The 21,040-nt window shown below is 44.1% G+C and overlaps 1 protein-coding gene across 1 annotated transcript in view; it reads left to right on the top strand.

Moving 5' to 3' along the window:
- Nucleotides 1-21,040, top strand: part of SLC35F3 (solute carrier family 35 member F3) — a 412,317-nt gene that overhangs the window by 385,764 nt on the left and 5,513 nt on the right. The window contains exons 4-6 of the mRNA XM_017857712.1: nucleotides 10,838-11,057; nucleotides 18,287-18,412; nucleotides 20,439-20,631. Coding sequence (XP_017713201.1) covers nucleotides 10,838-11,057; nucleotides 18,287-18,412; nucleotides 20,439-20,631 — 539 coding nt within the window. The remainder of the gene's footprint in view (nucleotides 1-10,837; nucleotides 11,058-18,286; nucleotides 18,413-20,438; nucleotides 20,632-21,040) is intronic.

Raw genomic sequence — 21,040 nt, 5'->3', positions numbered from 1 at the left:
AAAAAAAAAAAAAAAAAAAAAAGTGAAGACAAGGGGCTGGGCATGGTGGCACATGCCTATAATCCCAGCACTTTGGGAGGCTGAGGTGGGTGGATCAGGAGGTCAGGAGTTCAAGACCAGCGTGACCAACATGATAAAACCCCGTCTCTACTAAAATACAAAATTAGTTGGGCGTGGTGGCGCGTACCTGCAATCCCAGCTACTTGGGAGGCTGAGGCAAGAGAATAACTTGAACCTGGGAGGCAGAGGCTACAATAAGCCAAGATCACGCCACTGCACTCCAACCTGGGCAACAGAGTGAGACTCTGTCTCAAAAAAAAAAAAAGAGTGAAGACAAAATAAAGATATTTTTATGAAAACAGACCCATGCAAAAAGTAATACTTTAAATAGACTCTTCAGACAGAAAAAAATAAAATGACCCCAGAGGGAAGCACAGCAGCTCAGGAAGAAATAATGAGCTTTACAAATAGTAAATATGTGATTAAATATAAATGAATACTGACTGTCTAAAATGGCAGTAATAACACGTCACAGGATTTTAAAATATGTAGAACAAAAACTCATAAAAATAATAGCCTAAAATATGATAAAGAAGTGTGGGATGGAATTAGTGTTGTAAGGCCTTTGTATTGTCCAAGAAGTGATAAAATTATCAAATAAAATATATTCTAGTAAGTCAAGAGTACATGTTGTAATATCTACCACTGGAAGAATAATTTTTAAAATGTATTTCTAACAAGCTAATATAGGAGAGATTGGATCATTTTAAAATTTGATTAACCCACAAAAAGGCAAAAAAATAACACAAATGAAAAAATAAAAATATTTGTGAGGCAAATAGAAAAGATAAATGATAGAATTAAACCCAAATATAGCAGTAGTTAAGTTAAATGTAAATGGATTAAAATTTCAATTAAAAGATTAAAGATAAGCTGGGTGTGCTGGCTCACACCTGTAATCCTAGGACTTTGGGAAGCTGAGGCAGGCAGATCCCTTGAGGCCAGGAGTTCGAGACCAGCCTGGCCAACATGGCAAAACCCCATCTCTACTAAAAATACAAAACGTAGCCAGGCCTGGTGACACATGCCTGTAATACTAGCCACTCAGGAGGCTGAAGCGCAACAACTGCTTGAACCTGGGAGGTAGAGATTGCAGTGAGTGAGCTGAGATTGTGCCACTGCACTCCAGTCTGGGTGAGACTCTGCTCAAAAAACAACAACAAAAAAAAATTATAGTGTAAACTGGTACAACTACTTTGGAAAACCATTTGGTACTATTTCTAAAGCTGAGCATGTACATACTCTCTAATCTTGTATTTCCACTCTTTTGTATATACCCAAACTAAACACATACATATGTGCACCAAAAGATATATCCATGAATGTTTATAGCAGCATTATTTATAATCTAAGCCATTCAATGTCCATCAACTGTAGAATGGGTAAATAAATTGTGTTATTAGATGCTATATAGCAAGTGAAATACTGCCACCTACAACAACATGGATGACTCTCTCACACATAATGTTGAGCAAAAAAAAAAAAAAAAAAAAAAAGCACAGAAGATGTGTAATTCCATATTTACAAAGTAAAACATGGCCAGGCATGGTGTCTCACACCTGAGGTCAGGAGTTCAAAACCAGCCTGGCCAACATGGTGAAACTCCATCTCTACTAAAAATACAAAACTTAGCCGGGCATGGTGGCAGGTGCCTGTCGTCCCAGCTACTCAGGAGGCTGAGGCACGAGAATCGCTTGAACCTGGGAGGTGGAGGCTGCAGTGAGCCGAGATCACACCACTGTACTCCAGCCTGGGCAACAGAGCGAGACTCCACCTCAAAAAAAAGAAAAAAAGAAAAAGAAATTGTTAAGATTGTAAATGTTATGTTATATGTATTTTACCACAATTAAAATTTAGAAGAACTTTTCAAAGAGAGAAATAAAGAAAATGGAGAAAGAGTGAGAAAAGAGCATGAACCTTTGAATTCAAATTTGTTCATGAAAATAATCTGGAAATTTTGAAAAAAATACAGTGAAGTTCACATTTTAAGGAAAATTTGCAGTAGCAAAACACAACTATGACAGGTTTTATGTATGCATAAAATTTCAAATAATGTGACTCCTCTGAGATTTTAAAAGTTAAACAAGAATCAAAATACCAGTTCTGGAAGGCCAAGTGAACTATAAATGCCAGGTAATGGTGTTAACATTAACTGGCTGACGAACAGAAACACAGTGCTACTGGGGGAAAACTAGTCAAGATTTGTAAATTTTGAATTATGGCATGCTGTCAAGAATGCATCCCGCATATAAACTGCACCATTCTCTACAAAATTCTTGGCCCCTCACTGGACAGTATGATTGAGTATGTCTAGAGTCACATCCAAGCAATTGTATTTTTAACAGCTCCCTGGGATTTTTTAAGACAAATGGCCCCATGCTTCATTGTTTGAAAAACCTCTGGTCCTCCATAAAGGAATAAGTGCATGCATTCTATAAAAAAATTACTTGTGAACATGTATTATATGCCAGGCTATGAGGATATAATATGAAGCAAAAGTATAACAACCACACAGAGTGTATGTTCTAGTGAAGAAGTCGAACAATTAAATAAGCTGTTATTACAATAAAGTGCAATTACAATAACGGTCCTGTACACTACGACAAGGAAGACAGGGCATTATGGGACCATGTGTCAGGAACACTGACACATGGTCCCAACACTGAAGGGGATATATGAGCTGATATGCAACTGATGGAAATTAACCGACCAAAGAGGTTGGCCATTATCCTAAGGGAAGGCGAGGGAAAAGGAGGATCTCTCTGAGTGTAGTGTGGAAAATGGAACGAATTGGATTAGAGGAGGGACAGCAGTGATGAGAGAAGCTAGTCTCCAGCAGCAGTAGTTGAAGTGAGTGAGAATAAGGGCATAGGTCAGGGTACTAACTGTGAGAATAAAATATTTAGTAGAAATAATCTATAGGCCATGGTGATAAATTAGATGTGAATACAAAAAAGGAGAAGCTGAGAATGATTCTTAAGTATCTGGCCTGGGTAGAAACTTAAATCACGGTAGCATCTCGGGATTGAGGATGCAGGGGAAAGACACTGAGTTTATTTGGGAAGGCTGAATTTCAGGCATCTGGGAATGTCCAAGCAAGGGTGGTATCAGATTTTTAAAAGTATCCTGATTAAAGAGTCATCAGCTGGGCTTTAAAACCATGACAATAGATGATATTACTCAGTGACTATTTGTAGGTTGAAGAGAACCCTAAGAAAATATCAAAGAACAGACAAGATCAGGCATGTTCAGGGTGGTATTGCAATTCACCCATCTGACAAAGGTCTAACATCCAGAATTTACAAGGAACTTAAACATAGGCACAAGAAAAGACAACCCCATCAAAAGTGGGCAAAGGATATAAACAGACACTTCTCGACAGAAGACATTTGCATGGCCAACAAATGTATGAAAAAAATGCTCAACATTGCTGAGCATTGCAGAGAAATGCAAATCAAAATCACAATGAGATACCATCTCATGCCAGTCAGAATGGCAATTATTAAAAAGTCAGGAAACAATAGATGCTGGTGAGGCTGTGGAGAAATAGGAACACTTTTACACTCTTGGTGGGAGTGTAAATTAGTTCAACTACGGTGGGAGACAGTGCAGCAATTCCTCAATGATCTGGAACCAGAAATACTATTTGACCCAGGAATCCCATTACTGAGTATATACACAGAGGAATCTAAATCATTCTACTATAAAGACACATGTACTCGTATGTTTATTTCTGCACTGTTTACAATAGCAAAGATATGGAACCAACCCAAATGCCATCAAGGATGGATAAAGAAATGTGGTTACATATCACCTATGAATACTATGCAGCATAAAAAGGAATGAGATCATGTCCTTGGCAGGAACATGGGATGAAGCATGTGAAGCATTCAGCCTCAGCAAACTAACACAGGAAGAAAAACCAAACACCGCATGTTCACTCATAAGGGGAGTTGACGTTGAGAACACATGGACACAGAGAGGGGAACAACACACACCAGGGCCTGTTGAAGGGTGAGGGATAAGGGGAGGGAACTTAGAGGACGGGTCAATAGGTGCAGCAAACCATCATGGCTCACGTGTACCTATGTAACACACCTGCATGTTCTGCACATGTATCCTGGGTTTTTTCTTTTTTTTTTTTTAGAAGAAATTAAAAAAGAAAATACCAAAGAAGGCCTACAGAGGAAGTCTAGAAGGGTGTGGAGAGGTCAAAGGAAACTTTGGGGACTGTGCTGAGTTGGAAGCTAAGAGGGTGTTTCAGGGAGAAACAGTCAACAATGTCAGAGGCTTCCAAGAGTAAGATGAACACCCAGAAGTGCCTTCTGGAACTGGTAATGTGAAGGTCATTCACAGTTCGTCCAGGGGTTTGAGTGAGTGTGGGGAGCAGGCATGGACTAGAGTAGCTGGACAGCGAGGAAGGCAAGGTCATGGAGAACATGAGCGTAGATGGCTATTCTGAAAAGTGTGGCTATGAAAAAGGGGAACAGAGGAAAGGGGCTGGGTGAGAGGCTTGCTTTTGTACAGGAGTATGTTAAAGTTGGAAAGACTTAGACATATTTAAATGGTGATGAAATGGGTACGGGAAAAAGAGAGGAACATAAGAGTGTTCACTGAGGAACAAGCCAGGCTGCAGGTTTGGCTCTACTACTCACATCTGTTTGAACTTGAGTGGATCTTTTCGTCTGTCTGGGCTGTGGCATCCTTCACTGTTAATCGCGGGGCTTTTCTCTCTCTGTGGTTTTCCAACTGCAACTGCACCCCTCAAAGCTGTCTGAGTGCCCACATTTCAGCTTCAACCACAGAAACTTTACCTCTCTCTTATGTGTTTTTAATTAACTTAATTTTAGCAATTTAATGCATGCACATACTTTGGAAAAGCAAAATAGTAGTAAAAGAATTATGGTAAAGAGGAGTAACTTCTTGCAGCTCCACATCTGCCTACTCTCAACCACCCTCAATTCTTGTGGATACTTTTCTCTGGTATTTAGACCCATTTAGCTAAATTAAATTCTTATCTCCGTATTTCTTAAATATAGACATCCTCTGATTTCTATCTCACCCTACCCTTTCTTCCCCACCCCCCAACATAATAATATCCCAATTTTTAGTTAATAGTGTTTGCATTATCATAAGCACACATGTTGTTCACTGATTCTGCCGTCTTTTGTGAAAAACCCATCATTTCTCCTGCCAACAATATTTCCCTCTTTTGTCTCATTCATCTTGATTTCCATGTAATGATTGTTATTTTTTTCCCTAAACGTTCTGCCACCTCAAAAGCCTATCACTATTTTGCCTGTTCTTGCTTCATCATAAGACTTCCTCAGAGAATCTCCTCCAGGAGCCTTCTGTGGTTCCTGGTCTGCAGCAGAGCACCCTGCTGATGCTGGGACCCACTTTCTCTCTTGCCCATGTGGAGTTGGCCTGCTTCCAGCTGCCACATCTTTCTCCTCCAGACCACCCTTGCTTTGGTGCAGCGTGTCCTCCAGTGGCTTGGGAGACACCGCTGTTGAGGACTGCATAGCTGAAAATGCTTTCAGTCTACCTCCACCTTTGATTGATAATTGATTGGTGATAGAATTCTGGCTAGAAAAAAAAATTTTCCTTCAAAAATGTTAATGCATTGTGCCATGATTGTCTGGCTTCCATTTTGGTTGTGGTGGTGTCCGAGGTGATTACAATTTCCTATTTCTTGACCTTGTTTGCTTTTTTTCTCTTGGGAGATTTTAGGTTTTCTCTGTATACCTTTATTTTACAAATAGACACCTTGTTATGGTTCTTTCTTTATTCATTTTGTTGGTACTTGGTGACCCCTTACATTATGAAGATTCATGTCTTTCAGTTCTGAGAAACTCTTGAATGATTTATTTTGTAATTTCCTCCACTTCGTTTTTTCTGTTTGCTCCTTCTGAGGTTTCTTTTAGTTTGATATTGGACTTTCTGGTTTAAGCTTCTAATTTTTTCCCTCCTTCCTTCCTTCCTTCCTTCCTTCCTTCCTTCCTTCCTTCCTTCCTTCCTTCTTCCTCTTTCCCTCTCTCTCTCATTTTGTAGGAGATTATTTTGACTTTATATTCCAACTTTCCTATTAATTATTTTTTTGAGACAGAGTCTTGCTCTATTTCCCAGGCTGGAGTGCAGTGGCATGATCTCAGCTCACTGCAACCTCCACCTCCATGGTTCAAGCAATTCTCATACCTCAGTCTCCCAAGTAGCTGGGACTACAGGTGTGCATCACCATACCCGGCTAATTTTTATATATTTTTTAGTAGAGGCAGGATTTCACCATGTTGACCAGGCTGGTCTCAAACTCCTGACCTCAAGTGATCTGCCTGCCTTGGCCTCCCAAAATGTCTATTAATTTTAAAAATGTAGCTACATCGTATATTTAATTTCCAAGATTATATCCTTTTTAATAACCATTTGTTCTTGTTTCATAGATACAATATCTTCTCTTACCTCTACAAGGATATTATCTCTGCCCCACACCACACACATACCTATATAAATCCTTCCTATCCTTTAGTCCTTCGGTTCAGCTCCAAATCCACATTTTTATGAGGACTTATCCAATCAACCCAATTCTCCAGTATAGCATCATTATATTCCACACCATCTATCTCCTATGTCAATATGTTAGGCTTGCGTTGCCTCCTATTGAAGGATAAATGTCATCTCCCCGATTACACCTTCTCATGAGCAGAAGCTGCTCTTGAAAATTAAATGGAGGATACCAATATTTAAAATGTAATAGAAGAGTTGGAATATAAAGTCAAGATTATCTCCCATAAAATAAGATCGAGAAAGAGAGAAGGAAAAAAAGAAAATTAGAAGATCAAACCAAAAGATCCAATATCAAACTAAAAGAAGCACCAGAAAAACTGAAATAGAAAAAAACTAAATAGAAAAACTGAAGTGGAAGAAATTACAAAAGAAATAACTCATCTTAGTTTAAAAGAGACGTTTCCTTAGCTTAAAAAGTTTACTTTTCTGTATCAACCATAAGACCTTGTCTAGAATTGTGGGAATGTCAAGTGCTAAACCAGGGTTTGTTGATATGAATTAAATGATAAGCCATCCTCGTCCCTAAATATATAATATAACCAAATTTTAGAAATTTGTAGAAAAGTTAGAATATAAAGTCAAGTTAGGCTATCCCAGTTGGGATTCTTTAAAGAGTACTAAGAACATAAGTATTTGTCAAATAATATGAGTGCAGAACTTACTGATTTTTACAATTTTTTCTTTTACCATGTTTCTTTGAATAATTCTATTGAATAATTCAATATTCAGTAGCAGTATTGCTTTTTGTTTGAGACAGAGTCTCACTCTGTCACCAGGCTGGAGTGCAGTGGCACCATCTCAGCTCACTACAACCTCTGCCTCCCAGGTTCAAGCGATTCCCCTGCCTCAGTCTCCCAAGCAGCTGGGACTACAGGCACGCACCACCATGCCCGGCTAATTTTTGTGTGTTTTTAGTAGAAGTGGGGTTTCACTATGTCGGCCAGGATGGTCTCGATCTCCTAACCCTGTGATCCACCCACTTCGGCCTCCCAAAGTGCTGGGATTACAGGCGTGAGCCACCGCACCTGGCTTGGTATTGCTTATTTTTATTAAGTCTTTCTTGAAGCTCTCAATTTAGATTTCATAGAAAAAAAGCTTTTGTTTCCCACTCATATTTCATTGGTTCATGAAATATTTAATTAAACTGTGTAACTGAAATACCAAGAACTAACTGGCAAAAGCAGGATCAGAAGTAAACACATCTAAATCTTTGTATGTGACTCAATCAGTAGGAACAGAAGGACTTGAGTGTTCTGGAAGTAACCTGCCACCCTCTAGTCTTTAGCATGCCAGCAGCATCAGTGAGCAGAAGGAATGAAGGGCGTTAGACTGTCCAGTCAGTTATGTGGGCGTCAGTCGAGAGAGTGTTGACTGTGCTCCATTTGTATACCAAGAAGAGGGAGGTCTCTGGCAGAAATGGATTCATGTTCATCATCTGTCTTGGGTTCCCTTGCAATCAGAGACATACATGGGCCAGCCAGACCCTGAGATATTGTGCTGGCCTCTCGAGTAGCTGGGATTACAGGCACCTGCCACCATGCCTGGTTAATTTTTGTATTTTTAGTAGAGACAGGGTTTCACCATGTTGGCCAGGCTTGTCTCAAACTCCTGACCTCAAGTGATCCACCCACCTTGGCCTCTCAAAGTGCTGGCATTACAGGTGTGAGCCACCGCTCCGGGCCAATATTATGCTGTTTTAAGACCGAAGACTGTGCACTAATCTCTTAGCACTGAAGATTAGTGCATAGTCTTTGGTCTCAGAATATCACAAGGCTCACAGGTCCAGGGGGCCAATTGTCTTGGTCTCATTAGAACCAAGATCCACCAACCTAAGCTGTGATCTCCTGGCCATGATGCCTTAAAGGGCCAGCAGGACTCTGCCAGGCCTCAGAGTCTCACCTTTTTCATCTCCAGGATGGGATCCCCCACTCCCTCCCCATTTCCAGCAACTTGGGCCATCAATACCAAGCCATGTCTGTGCCCTACCTTCCTTCTCCATCCCACCTACAACAATCAGGCTTTGGAGGAGTCAAATATGGATTTTCAGAGAGGAAACAGGTTGTCCAGTTAGCCTTGGATGGCCCCTTCCAGAACATGAATTACTTTTCATGACAGTGAGCCAGGTGGAAATTGGAAATTCTACTTGTGTGATGTTCTTCTCTTAGGAAAGGAAACCTCTAAGTATAGTGGAGCTAGGTTGGCATGAGTGGCCAGAAAGAATATTTGTATTTTATTTTGGTCATACTCAATGGACCAGCATCACTTTGTAGCCACCATAATCACAAACATAAAGGAAGCCATCATTCACGGTCACTGCCCCTGGGGGAACAGAGTCTTCTGCAAACAGGGGCTTGGGAAAACCCCATAGAAAATGTAGCTGGAATACTGTATGAAAAATACGTGGCAAAAAGAAATATCAGCCTCTCAGTTAGATGAGGGTTGCAGCTATATAAAGCCAAAATGGAATCAATTCCATTGAATCGGTTTCGTGATACATTTAGTGATGTGAATGTTTTACCTGGCCCCCGTTTGTTCAGAAGCAACATAGGACTCTGTGTGCAGAGAAAGGTGGCCAAACTGCACCAGACTCTACAAAACGGTAAGTGTGTTTCTCCTCTGTCAATATCCTGGGCTCTCATGCCTTTCTCTAAGGAGTTTTCTTATTCCTGCTATGGACATCCCATAGTTGAATCATGAACAAAGATTTCCTTCTAGATTGATAGGAAGAATAGACAGTAAAATTAAATTTAAAATCTTACCCAATCCCCTTTGACTCTTGTTTTAATTTTCCTCCTTTTCTCTGCATTTTAATATTAAGTGGCACTAGGACAGAGCTATTCCCCCAACCTAGTGCATTTGCTTTATTCTAGAGGTGTCTTTTCTTTTGCTCTCATGGCAGTTCATTTGGGACTGAGTCTATTTCTAGATTGCTAGCGGGCTGACTCCCTTCCTGGCTGGCAGGCCATCCCCAGCTGTGGCAGTGCTGCACCACGTCCATGAGCCCGGACAGAGGCTTCCACGGAGCAGTGCCTCCTCTCTCGTCCATCTCCTTGCCTGGTTTATCAGGCCCAACCCAGCAATGATCTTCACTCCCTGACAGTCAAGGAAACAGGCAGCTGTCGACCAAGCCTTCTCAGTGGCCTCTCTCCACACCCGAGCCCCCCACGGCCTCCTCTCCTTCCTTCTTCTGCATGTGGAAGACTGGCTTTAATTTTCTTAAAGATTTTTTGAACTATCTGTGATCCTTCCCCCTAGACTCTGGAATGGCATCGAAAGACTTTCTTCTACAGATGTTTCCTCATCTCATTCCCACGTTAGACTCTGAATTTTTGGATCTGCTTATTCTTCCTGTGCTAGATAGTCTCTTAGAGAAGTGGGACTTCCACATGGTGGAATAAGTACCCAAAACATGGCCTCGGGGAGAAAATAGGTCGCGAGTTAACACTATTCGTATCATAGCCAAAAGGTATTAGATATGCCCAAGAAGTGACTGCCCCTGCCTGATCACAAAGGTAATTCCAATTGAGAGCAACATTTTTTAAAAGTATGTTTCAACGTGTTCTCTTAGAGCAAGCTTGTCCAACCCCTGTCCCACAGGCCACATGTGGTCCAGGCTGGCTTTGAATGAGGCCCAACACGAATTTGTAAACTTTCTGAAAACATTATGAGATTTTTTGTGTGTGATTTCTTTTAGTAGCTCATTACCTATCATTAGTGCTGGTGTAGTTTATATGTGGCCTTAGACAATTCTTCTTCTAATGTGACCCAGAAAAGCCAAAAGATTAGACACCCTGTCTTAGAGTATCCATCCTCCTCCATTACCATCCTTCTCCCACAACACTCCCCACCCCAATAAAAAGGTGTAGTGAACCCCTTCTCCTACTCAGCAAGTAACAGAATCCCTCAGTCAATCACCATAGAATTAGGCCTTCGGGTCAGATAACACCAACATTACCTTCTGTATAGAACCATAAATTCTAAGCTTAACATGAACAGAAGGAAGAATCTGTGACATCAGATCACTGTGCAACATTTGTTTCAGTGGACTAAAGCAATAGGTTGAAGGGCTTTAATAGAAGTTTATTAAAAATAATAATTTAAAAACCCTGCCCCTTCCTATATTTGCTTAAAATAAAAAAAACTTGCTATAGGAAATAAATGGTCTGTCTAAACCCAGGAAAATAATAACAATGCCTCTCTTTCCTTGTTTTAGGGAATGCTGTCGATTTTTTGGAGACAATGGCTTGACTTTGAAGGTGTTTTTTACCAAGGCAGCACCCTTTGGTGTTCTTTGGACACTCACAAACTACCTGTACTTACATGCAATAAAGAAAATAAACACTACGGATGTCTCCGTGTTGTTCTGCTGCAACAAAGCTTTTGTGTTCTTGCTCTCATGGATCGTTCTCAGGGACAGATTCATGGGAGTGAGGGTAAGTTCCTTATTATCTGTCTTCCTCCCTCACTCAGTCATGTCAACCAAAACCTGCCCATCGGCTTGCTTAGCTCCATGTGCTGGACCATGAGCATAAGCTGCTGACCACTTTCCTTCTGATTTGCAGCAGAAAATGAGCCCAGCAGAGGGCCCGGTTCTTGGTGTGCCTTGCCAACCTTCTTGCTTGCAAACCATACTAGACAAGCATTCATTAAAGCACCTTTCATTTCAAGCATTTCAACAAGCATTCCCTAAAGTGTGTGCCAGTCGGGGACCCAGCCTGGGAATGGCGATATGCTCCGCTCTCTGCGTGCTCACCCAGTCTCTCATGGGCGGCTTTCCCGGCTGCAGTGCGTGGCATGACCGTGCCCTGCAGCCTGGAGCTTTCTGCTAACACTGCCACTCTCGGGTGAGGATGTGCGTGAAACCCGAAGGATCCTTCCGCATCCATGCATGCATGCAGTCTTGGCCCTTTGCCTGGGCCGTGTGTACACAGCCAGAGTGGGCCAGACACACTCATGCTAAATCCCAACTGTGAAGGGCCAGCTTCATTTCCTTCTAACCAATGACCAAGGGGGAGTGAAATTATATCCCTTGAATTACCGCTCATTTTACAACCGAGACTCAGCCAATTACATTAGAAGCTAGTCAAAGTTAGCTCGTCGGATTTCATAACAGCTGTATGAAATAGGACGCGTGCACTATCAAATATCAGCTGAAATATAGAGAGAGTCCCCCGAATAGAAGAAACAGGAGACGTTTCGCACAGGGCAGAACACTAGTGACTTCTGACTGGCTCCCTCTTGTGGCCAGGAGCTGCCACTGACCCGTCATCACCTTGCTTCAAACCAGCGCCGTGAGCATTTGGCCAGGCCGCTAGTTCTTTTGCAGTTAGTGTAGAGCTTTCCCCTTCAGCCACAAAGCTAAGAGCCGGTTTGAGGGGCAGTCCCATGAAAGCAAGCCCTGCTGGCCACCAGTCCAGGGCCCTCTACTTCCGGCCTTCCCTCGCTGTCCTGGGAACAATGACATCACCCTAATGGTGCATGCACACCCACCTAAGTTACCCAAACAGCAGTGGGGACATGAGTCAACTTCTGAGTTATATTTTTAGCTTGCAGTAGGGGGAAAATTTGTTTTGAGGCTTAATGTTAATTTTGGAATAAAAACTCACTCTCTGTGCCACCAGAAAAGCTTTCAGCAAATAAATGATCTGATGCATCTCTGCAAGAAATGCAGTTACTTCTCACAGTGAGCCACCCAGCAGCCTGCCTGCCTCGATGCTGAAGACTTGAATGTCCTGGGTCCCCCCGCCACCCACCCATGTCCTTCCTGACTTTATTTTGATGTAAAGAGCCAGGAGAATTTGTGGAAATTTTTGGCATGACTCAGATGTCCCTAGAAAATTCCAAATGAGACCCTGTTCCTGGAAGAGAAGCTTCAAGGTTAATTCTACATCTAGCAGAAGAAACCCATTTTTTTTTTTTTTTTGAGATTAAGAGAAGGAGGGGTGAAAAACTTGAAAAGTACTCCTAAATTCATAGAAAGCAATATGATGCTTCTAGATCTATATTGCTATACACAGATAAGACCCCTCCAACCCCCCACCCAACAATCATCCTCGGAATATGGCACATTCTGGCCATGCTGGCCACTTGATTGATTTGGTCTGTTGCTGATCACTGTGTATGGAGCAAGGTTTTGTGTTGAAGGCCTTTGGTACTAGACTGACACTGAATGAAGCTCCCAGGAGCCAGTGTCAGTGATGGCATTGATGGCATTTTGTAACTTGCAAAGCACTGTGCAGTTGTGAGTCTCTCTAATAATCATTATTCCTCTCAGAAGTGCATGACCTGTCATCTTAGAGCTTCCTGCCACAGGTTGTGTTGGGGCTCCCTTTTCTCTTCTTCAGAAGTTCAGAGAGCTAGCAAAATCCATCATGAGACACTGCCATGTGCCAAAGGGACTGAAAGATTCTCCTTGATAAACAGATGGAGATTTAGTTCCAAGATAATATCTAGCTGGTGCATGGGACCACTCAGACTTCACTCAGACCTGGGTTGGCTAGCGCTGTCCATTAGGTAATTTCCAAAGACTGAAAAGAATTAACATGGTTCTCCATCCTGGAGGGCTGAGCATATGAGCTTGAGAGCCAAGCAGACATAAAAACCATGTTGAAGGCACAGCCTTATGTTTGTGGAATTGGCTGCTAAGGAGACTTGTGTTATTAAGGCAATTACTCAAACCACAAGGGCCATGGTTCCTGGAAAACATCGATAAGTCTAGGTCATGTGCACAGATCCAGAAGGAAGCAAACGTGTCTTATCATGCTGGGGAGATTCCTGGCCATGTACGGTATGAGAGGGTGAGAAGCCATTGGAGTGTCTGTTTGGAAGGAGCCAAGCTGGCTCCTTGTGTCGCCATCTGACTCTCTGCTTAGGTGTGCTTTCTCTATGTTCCCTGGTTCTCTAGGTCAGGGTTCTAGCTCAGCGATGGAGATGTCCTAGGCTAGAGTCAATGACAAGGTCACAGATCTTGGCTCCACTCTCATAAGCTGTTTGGACCTTGAGCAAACTAGTAAATGTCCCTGACCCTCTGTTAAATGGAGAGAATATTACTACTCATCTTAGAAAGCAGTTGTGAGAATAAGATGATGCATGCCTCACACATAAAACTCAATAAGTGGTATCTGTTCTCAATGGCATTCTTATTATTCCTTCTCAATTAGAGGGGGTTGATGGATCAGCCCAATTCTCTTGTTGGTGGATGAACATTTAGAGAGGCAGTTTAATGTAGCAAAAGCAAGAGTAGGATGAGAGCAGGTAGAACCCTGGGTGTACACTGCCCATCAGCTGTGACTAGGCTGAGTGAGACCACCCACAGCCTCTATGTCAAGGAAAATGGGAGGTGAGATTCTCCGATTGTTCAGGGCTGTTCGGGACCACCCATCACAGTGAGGGTCTTTAAACCAGGAAGGCAGGGGAAGGAGCCAGAAGGTGAGCTGAGAGGTCACCCATGGGGTCCTCAAACCCTAGCGGCACATTCCTGGGGATCATGGACCTTTTTCCAAGATCAGTTCCCATCTCAGTCAGATTCCAGCTGATGTTTCCAATAATCAAAATGTGTACAGTGTTTCAAAAGGAGCCATCCATTCCCGAACAGTATCTGGTATCTGGTTCTGACTCCCTTCTGTGTGGGGGCTGCCCTCTGCAACCTGAGCCCAGCATGGGGAAAGACACAGTGGACAGGCAATGGTGGAGCTCACAGCCCAGGCAACTTTCTACTCTTAGACGTAGAAGGAGTGGATTAGAGGATCCCCCAGTTCCCTCCAAACTCCAGTATTCCTTGAGTCAATGAGAGCAGGCCAGGAGCTGAGAGGGAAAGAGTTGGGGGAAGGATAATTAAAATCAATCCATTTTTCCCTTTTGTAAAATCGCCTGAAGCTGTGCAAATCTAAAAAGCTTCCAAATGGGGTTATGTTTGGCAGAGAACATGCAGTCCGCCATGTTTTGTTGTTTGCTGTTTTTTAGGTTTTTTTGTTTGTTTGTTTGCTTGTTTGTTTTGCAGAGACAGGATCTCACTGTCACCCAGGCTGGATTGCAGTGGTGCTATCATAGCTCACTGCAACCTCAGCCTTCTGGGCTCAAGTGATCCTTTCACCTCAACCTCCTGAGTAGCTGGTAGTACAGGGGCATGCCACCGCACCCAGCTAATTTTTTGTATATTTTGTAGAGACAGAATCTCACCATGTTGCCCAGGCTGGTCTCGAACTCATGGGCCCAAGCAATCTGCCTGCCTCAGCCTCCCAAAGCACTGAGATTACAGGTGTGAACCACTGCTCCAGGCCTTGCCACCTTTTAGCAAGACTAAGCAGGAGGAGCCCTAGTCTGAACGGTGATTAGACCTCACCTAGGGCACCACCAACCCTCCTCTCTCCTCTTTAAGGCTTAAGGGTTTCCCTTGCCTTCCCATTCAGCCCCACAGGGAGCAGGGAGCAGAACTGTCATGGAGATGAGTGGTGTGTCCGTGACTCATGCCTGGGTGCATGGGACTCAGACCTGGAGCTCTGGCAGCCGGGCAGGTTATGACAGTGGGTCACCACGCTGGGTGAGGACATGAAGACACTAAGCAGCAACCCCCGGCCTGTGTTCCTTCCTTACCTCCACCTAACTGTTCCCTAGACAAAGCAGACAAAGCAGAGGTGGTGGTTCTTACCCATCTCGGTCTTGGGCCACCGTGACCCATTAGGCTTTGTTTTAGGATTGTTCCGTGGGGAACACTGAGGGCCGGGGGGACAGGAAAGTGTAAGGAAAGAGAGGCATGGGGAGGTCAGGGAAGCTCTGATGTCATGATTCCAAACCCACCCTCAGCACCTATCCAGGGGCCCCGGTAGGGAGAAGACGTACGTGGAGCACATGGAACCACAGGGCGGACTTGACTGGCCTTGCTAGAGAGTTTGTTTTAGTGCAGGAAATGGGCAAGAAAATATTTTCACATGAAAACCGAGAAACTCAGATGTGTCAGGGTGTCAAATGTAACATATGCACATACTTTTTAAAAGATAGAACTGGAAACTTAACAGGAATTCCAGGCATCAGGAAGGAATCTTGAGCTCTGCTCCCAAAGGCACAGGGCATGTTCCAACCCTGCTGCGCTCCACAGTGTATTGAGAGTGAGGTAGGAGCCCCAGTTCACATCCCAGCACATGGGGCCGGTCGTTGCAGGGCTGCTGATGTCTGGAGAGTGGAAGGTCCACAGCCAGGGCTGTCAACACTGTGCCTTGTGGGTGGGACCCCCAGGAGCAGGCTGGAGGAGGAGATCAGAGTCCCCTGCCCGTCTGTCAGAATGAACCGATAGAGTGGCACCAGCTCCTCTGATGTTGATCCCCTCAACAGACCAGAAGGTCAACGGCCAACCATGCTCTCATTTCCTACCCCCTTGCCCTTCCCCCAGCTTAGCCACACAGTGCAGCCCAGGCAGAAGCTTTTAGCTGTTTATTATTTAATCAATAGAGAAGAGAGGGAGAGGTTGGAAATCTGCCCTGCAAGTCTTCAGAAAAAATCACCCCTCACTGTCCTTCATTTCCTCCAACTTCAGCCGTAAGCCTGGAAAGGCTCAATAAAAAGTAGCTCCAGGCCAGATGCGGTGGCTCATGTCTGTAATCCCAGCACTTTGGAAAGCCAAGGTGTGTGGATCACCTGAGGTCAGGAGTCCGAGACCAGCCTGGTCAACATGGTGAAACCCCATCTCTACTAAAAATATAAAATTTAGCCAGGTGTGGTGGCAGGCGCCTGGAGTCCCAGCTACTCTGGAGGCTGAGGCAGGAAAATCACTTGAACCCTGGAGGCAGAGGTTGCAGTGAGCCGAGATAGTGCCACTGCACTCCAGCCTGGGCGACAGAGCAAGAATCTGTCTCAAAACAAAACAAAACAAAACAAACAAACAAAGGGTATCCCCAGAGGGGAGATGCACCAAGCTTCTGGAATTGGGCCATTTTCTTCTCTCCATTCCTTTCTCGTGTCTTTTCACTGGGAGTCCTCTGATGCCCGCCCGCGTTGGCATGTTGCTGGCAGCACCCTTGCATTACATGTGTTCTCTGGAGCAGAAACCAATCCTTCCCCGCCTGCTTTCTCACTTTTCCCTTTTTTATTTTCCTGTGGGGAAAAATTCCCTTATGGTCTTGCTATCTCTGTTTCTTTCTCTTAATGAACACTTTTACACAGTACATGTAGCATTTGAATATGAAATGTAGGCATATATCTGATGCAAAATGGTGTGGCGGACTGCAAGTGAATTCCCATACCAGAAAGAACACGCAGACAGATTGGGCCAGGGAGTTCTCTCGTACACAATAACCACCTGCTCTCAATACCTCTGTGTTAAGGGTGGATACAGCATTATATAGAAATATAGCGTATGAGGTATATGCTAAGAGAAGTACGTAACTCAGATATACTGCGTGAGATTAAGCCACATTATGTTTCACTAACCTAAACATCTTATGTTTTAACTACTAAGGCAACCTCAGTTTGAATCTAACAGTAAGTTGGCAGTACTTCCTCTGTGAATCATGCGTTCCTGTATATATATGTAATTATCAACTTTGCAGTCAGGCAGACCTGAAATCTGACTCTGCTCTTCCACATACCAGCTGTGTGGGTTTGGCAAACTTTGTGAGCCTAGTTTTCATGTCTACAAAATGAGGTGAATGACAATATCCACTGTGGTATAAAATGAGAACATACATAGAAACATATACGCTATGATCACTCAGTTAACCTTAGCTATTTGATATTGTTTTAGACAGCTGAAGTTGATTTTGAATGATTCATAAGAGGGATAAAATTCTCAGTAAATCCAGAAGTGGAAACTTCTCCTGCACACATTTGTTCTACTGACTGCAACCCCCTCTCCACCTCCCACCTGGTGACATTTCTGCAACTTCATGGCTACCTCAGATCAGTCCTTGTATTGATTCTCTGTGCTGGTGCATTTTCCCCTTTGAGGAATATTGTCCCAGATGGTTTATCTCCTATTTACTCTGGCAATTTCACTTTGCACAAGAGTAACGTGTACATCTCCATGAGGCCTCTGTCCCATCTGAGAAGTCAGTATCAGGGCAGCAACAGGATTGAGGGGAGCCTACGGCCACAGAGGAAAGGAACTGCACCTCCAAGGTTAGGACATTGTTTGTAGCCTTGATTGGCAGGTGACATTCTGTCAGGCCCCACTCCTGGGGTAGAAAATGGGGACAAGATCTTCTGTCCTCATAGTGGCTTCCCTGTTGAGATAGGAAATACATAAAAGCAAGGTCACAGGAGGTACTTTCAGAAGGCTGGGAAAGAACTCAGGTCATCTCCGGGGGCTGCCCAGGGATTATCTGCCAGGCCTTGTCATGACCATTTAATAACCTGCCACTGCAATGATGACCACCTCCTTCCCAGGTCCCTAAGAATCACAGTGACTGGCCACCACCATGCCACCCATTCCTTGCTGCCAGCAGTTTCCGTTCTTTGGCCAAGCCAAGCTTTGCTAAGTGCCCTAAGCAGCAACAAAAATTTAGACAAGAGTCAACCTTTGCCTGTTGCTCCCCAAGGAGGAACAAAAAGGAGACAGCACTTTCCCCTCACGTGGCCGAACCCCATACGCGTTTCTGGCTCTTTGGCGCTTGTGTGGCCCCTCCGACTCCGTCCGGACTTCCCTGACCAGCATTTTCTTCCGTCCGTCCAGATTGTGGCCGCCATCCTCGCCATCGCTGGCATTGTGATGATGACCTACGCTGATGGCTTCCACAGCCACTCCGTCATCGGCATCGCACTGGTGGTGGCCTCAGCATCCATGTCTGCCCTCTACAAGGTATGCACGGGGGGTGAACTCTCTCAGCTGGCTGGGCTCTCCTCAGCCAGCACAGCCGGCTTTAGATGGCCGGTCCTTCACTTTTCAAGAGCTTCTGATGATACCTGTGCTCAGGACAGGCAGCTCTAGATAGCTGGAGTCAACTGTGCAACAGGCAGACAGAGACTTCAGTCAAGGGCAAGGGGGAGGTGTGCCACTGCTCTTGGCTTTGGCTCTCTGGGCCTTTCTATCTGTAGCCACATCGTTGCAGCATCTGAGATAAAATGAGTGGTGCCCATCCACACAGGCACAATCAGATTCCTGACGTCATTGATGGCAGCCGACAAGCTCAGTGCTTGCTCAGATCATTTGCCACCCTATGGGGTGGGAAGACTTGAATATCTGGTGCAGCTTTGTCATGTAAATCTTTGCCCACACAGTTTTTGCAGCCGCCACTGCTCGCTATGAATCCATATGCATTTCCATTACTGCCTTGAAGGCTAAATAAATAAAAGTACAACAGCTGTAATATGGGGATAATAAAGTATTTTGATGAAATGTTGGGAACCATGGGAAAGCACTTGCCAACTTCAGGTCTAGAGGAAACAAATTTTTATTCCCGCACTCAGGTCCCTTTCTCTGTTCATCTCCTACTTTATCAAGTCTCCTGGCTGCTCTCCCTGCTCCCTTCCCTTCTCCTCCTCTCTCCTTCTCCTAAGATCCATAGCAGAGAATGCAAATATTTTCAGGACTCCAAGTTGGAGAACTGACCTAGAAGATTCAACGAGAAATGAGATTTTAGTTTTGACACTTATCAGCCCTTTGTGGATCCAGACAATAGGACCGATACAATTTAAGTACTGTAGAGAGTCATAAGAAAAGACATTCTTTCCCCCAGCTCTGTGAGTACCATGTGTTCCGTCCGGTTTTGGGCAAGTGAAATAACTCAGCCTTATCCTTCATCACCTCCCTGCCCTCACCTCCCACAGAGGAAGACACACATGTCATTTTCTTTCTCTGAACACCTCTCACTGAGGAGATGTGATAATCGAGCACCACTCTGAGACTCTAGCAACCGTCCAAATGCAGAAGATATTAGAAGGCTTCATACATTCTGCTAGACTCAAATCACTGTGGCCTAATGAGGAGCAAAAAACAGGGAGAAACACAATCCACAGTGAACACAATATTCTGATTCAGATTCCCATCTCCAACTCCTCTACCACCTGCAACTTGTCCATGGGGCCTCCTAGGTGAGAGGCTGAAAGCCATTTACTTCCCCGTCCATACTTCTGCACGTTTTTTAGGAAATACATGAATGAGTTGGGAAATGGCTGAACAAAGAGAAAGCAGGAAAAGTAAGAGAGACAACGATGCAGAGACTCAAATTAGACCACAGCTCACTCGGCACAGGAGCTGCCCTGGGGCCACCTGCATCTCTCAGTTCAGCTCCTGGCCACTCCCATCACATTCACCCTCTCCTCCTGGCCTTCCAAACCCCTGAAATGATGTGCAAAAAAGAACAGGTGCAAGAAAATAAAAGTTTGGTGCATTCCACTAAAACCCATGCCATTTCTGGAATGGATATGGTGGGATGGAGCAGATATGAGCAAAATCCCTCCACCCTTGACTTACAGAAAATATCTCTGCAGCCAGAGCACTCTTTCTTGGGAGCAATGGTGTTCAACCTGCTTACACAGGGTCAAGGATCCCTTCTAGGGGTCTCTGAGAGGATGTGTAATCATGGCAGATGTTTTTGAGTGATGTAGTGTCAGGAACACAACACAGACAAATCAAACCTAGTATGAAAACCCATGACTCCCAAAGATGCTTTCTGTATAACCAAAGAGCAACTCTTCTCTGCCATGTCACTGGGATTTGAATATGTGTACAAATGAACACAGGTCAAACCCCATGGAATTCGCCTGGAATCTGATTTCCATCCTGCAGTGCAACCCCAGCGTTGTGGAGGGAACTCTGCTTCACTTACATTATGTTGGGGTCTGAGGTGAGCCTTCACCCCGTCCTCCTCTGCTTTCTCCTACAGGTTTTGTTCAAGCTCCTCCTGGGCAGTGCTAAGTTTGGAGAAGCCGCCTTATTTTTGTCCATCTTGGGTGTGTTTAACATCCTCTTCATCACCTGCATTCCTATTATCCTCTACTTTACCAAAGTGGAATACTGGAGCTCTTTTGATGACATTCCATGGGGAAATCTTTGTGGATTTTCAGTTCTCTTATTGAGTAAGTGGTGACCAGCTGTCCAGAAGTCCCAGAAAGCAATCACCAGCAGAGGACCCTTAGGAAACATGTTCCCTGAAGGCAGAAAACAGTGCTCATTGCTATTCTTTCGTTCTCACCAGTTTTTAAGATATTTCTGTTTCACAAAGTAGTTTTTGAAATGATGACATTGGATTTGAATTCCAGAACCAGTATCAATGTAGTAGTCACAGTGGTCACTGCTGCTCTGAATAATGAACTAATAGTCCAGTGTGTTGCATGTTACCTACTAAGCATAGTACAGCAAGGAACTGGTAAATTAACACCTGCAGAGCTCTTAAAACATTGCCTGATAAGGGCCAGGCGCAGTGGCTCATGCCTGTAATCCCAGCACTTTGGGAGGCCGAGGCGGGAGGATCACAACATCAGGAGA

The sequence above is a fragment of the Rhinopithecus bieti genome, unplaced genomic scaffold (genome assembly GCF_001698545.2).
Source record: "Rhinopithecus bieti isolate Rb0 unplaced genomic scaffold, ASM169854v2 scaffold_46259, whole genome shotgun sequence".
In the NCBI taxonomy this organism is placed as follows: Eukaryota; Metazoa; Chordata; class Mammalia; order Primates; family Cercopithecidae; genus Rhinopithecus; species Rhinopithecus bieti.
This window is presented reverse-complemented; position numbering and strand designations above follow the sequence as displayed.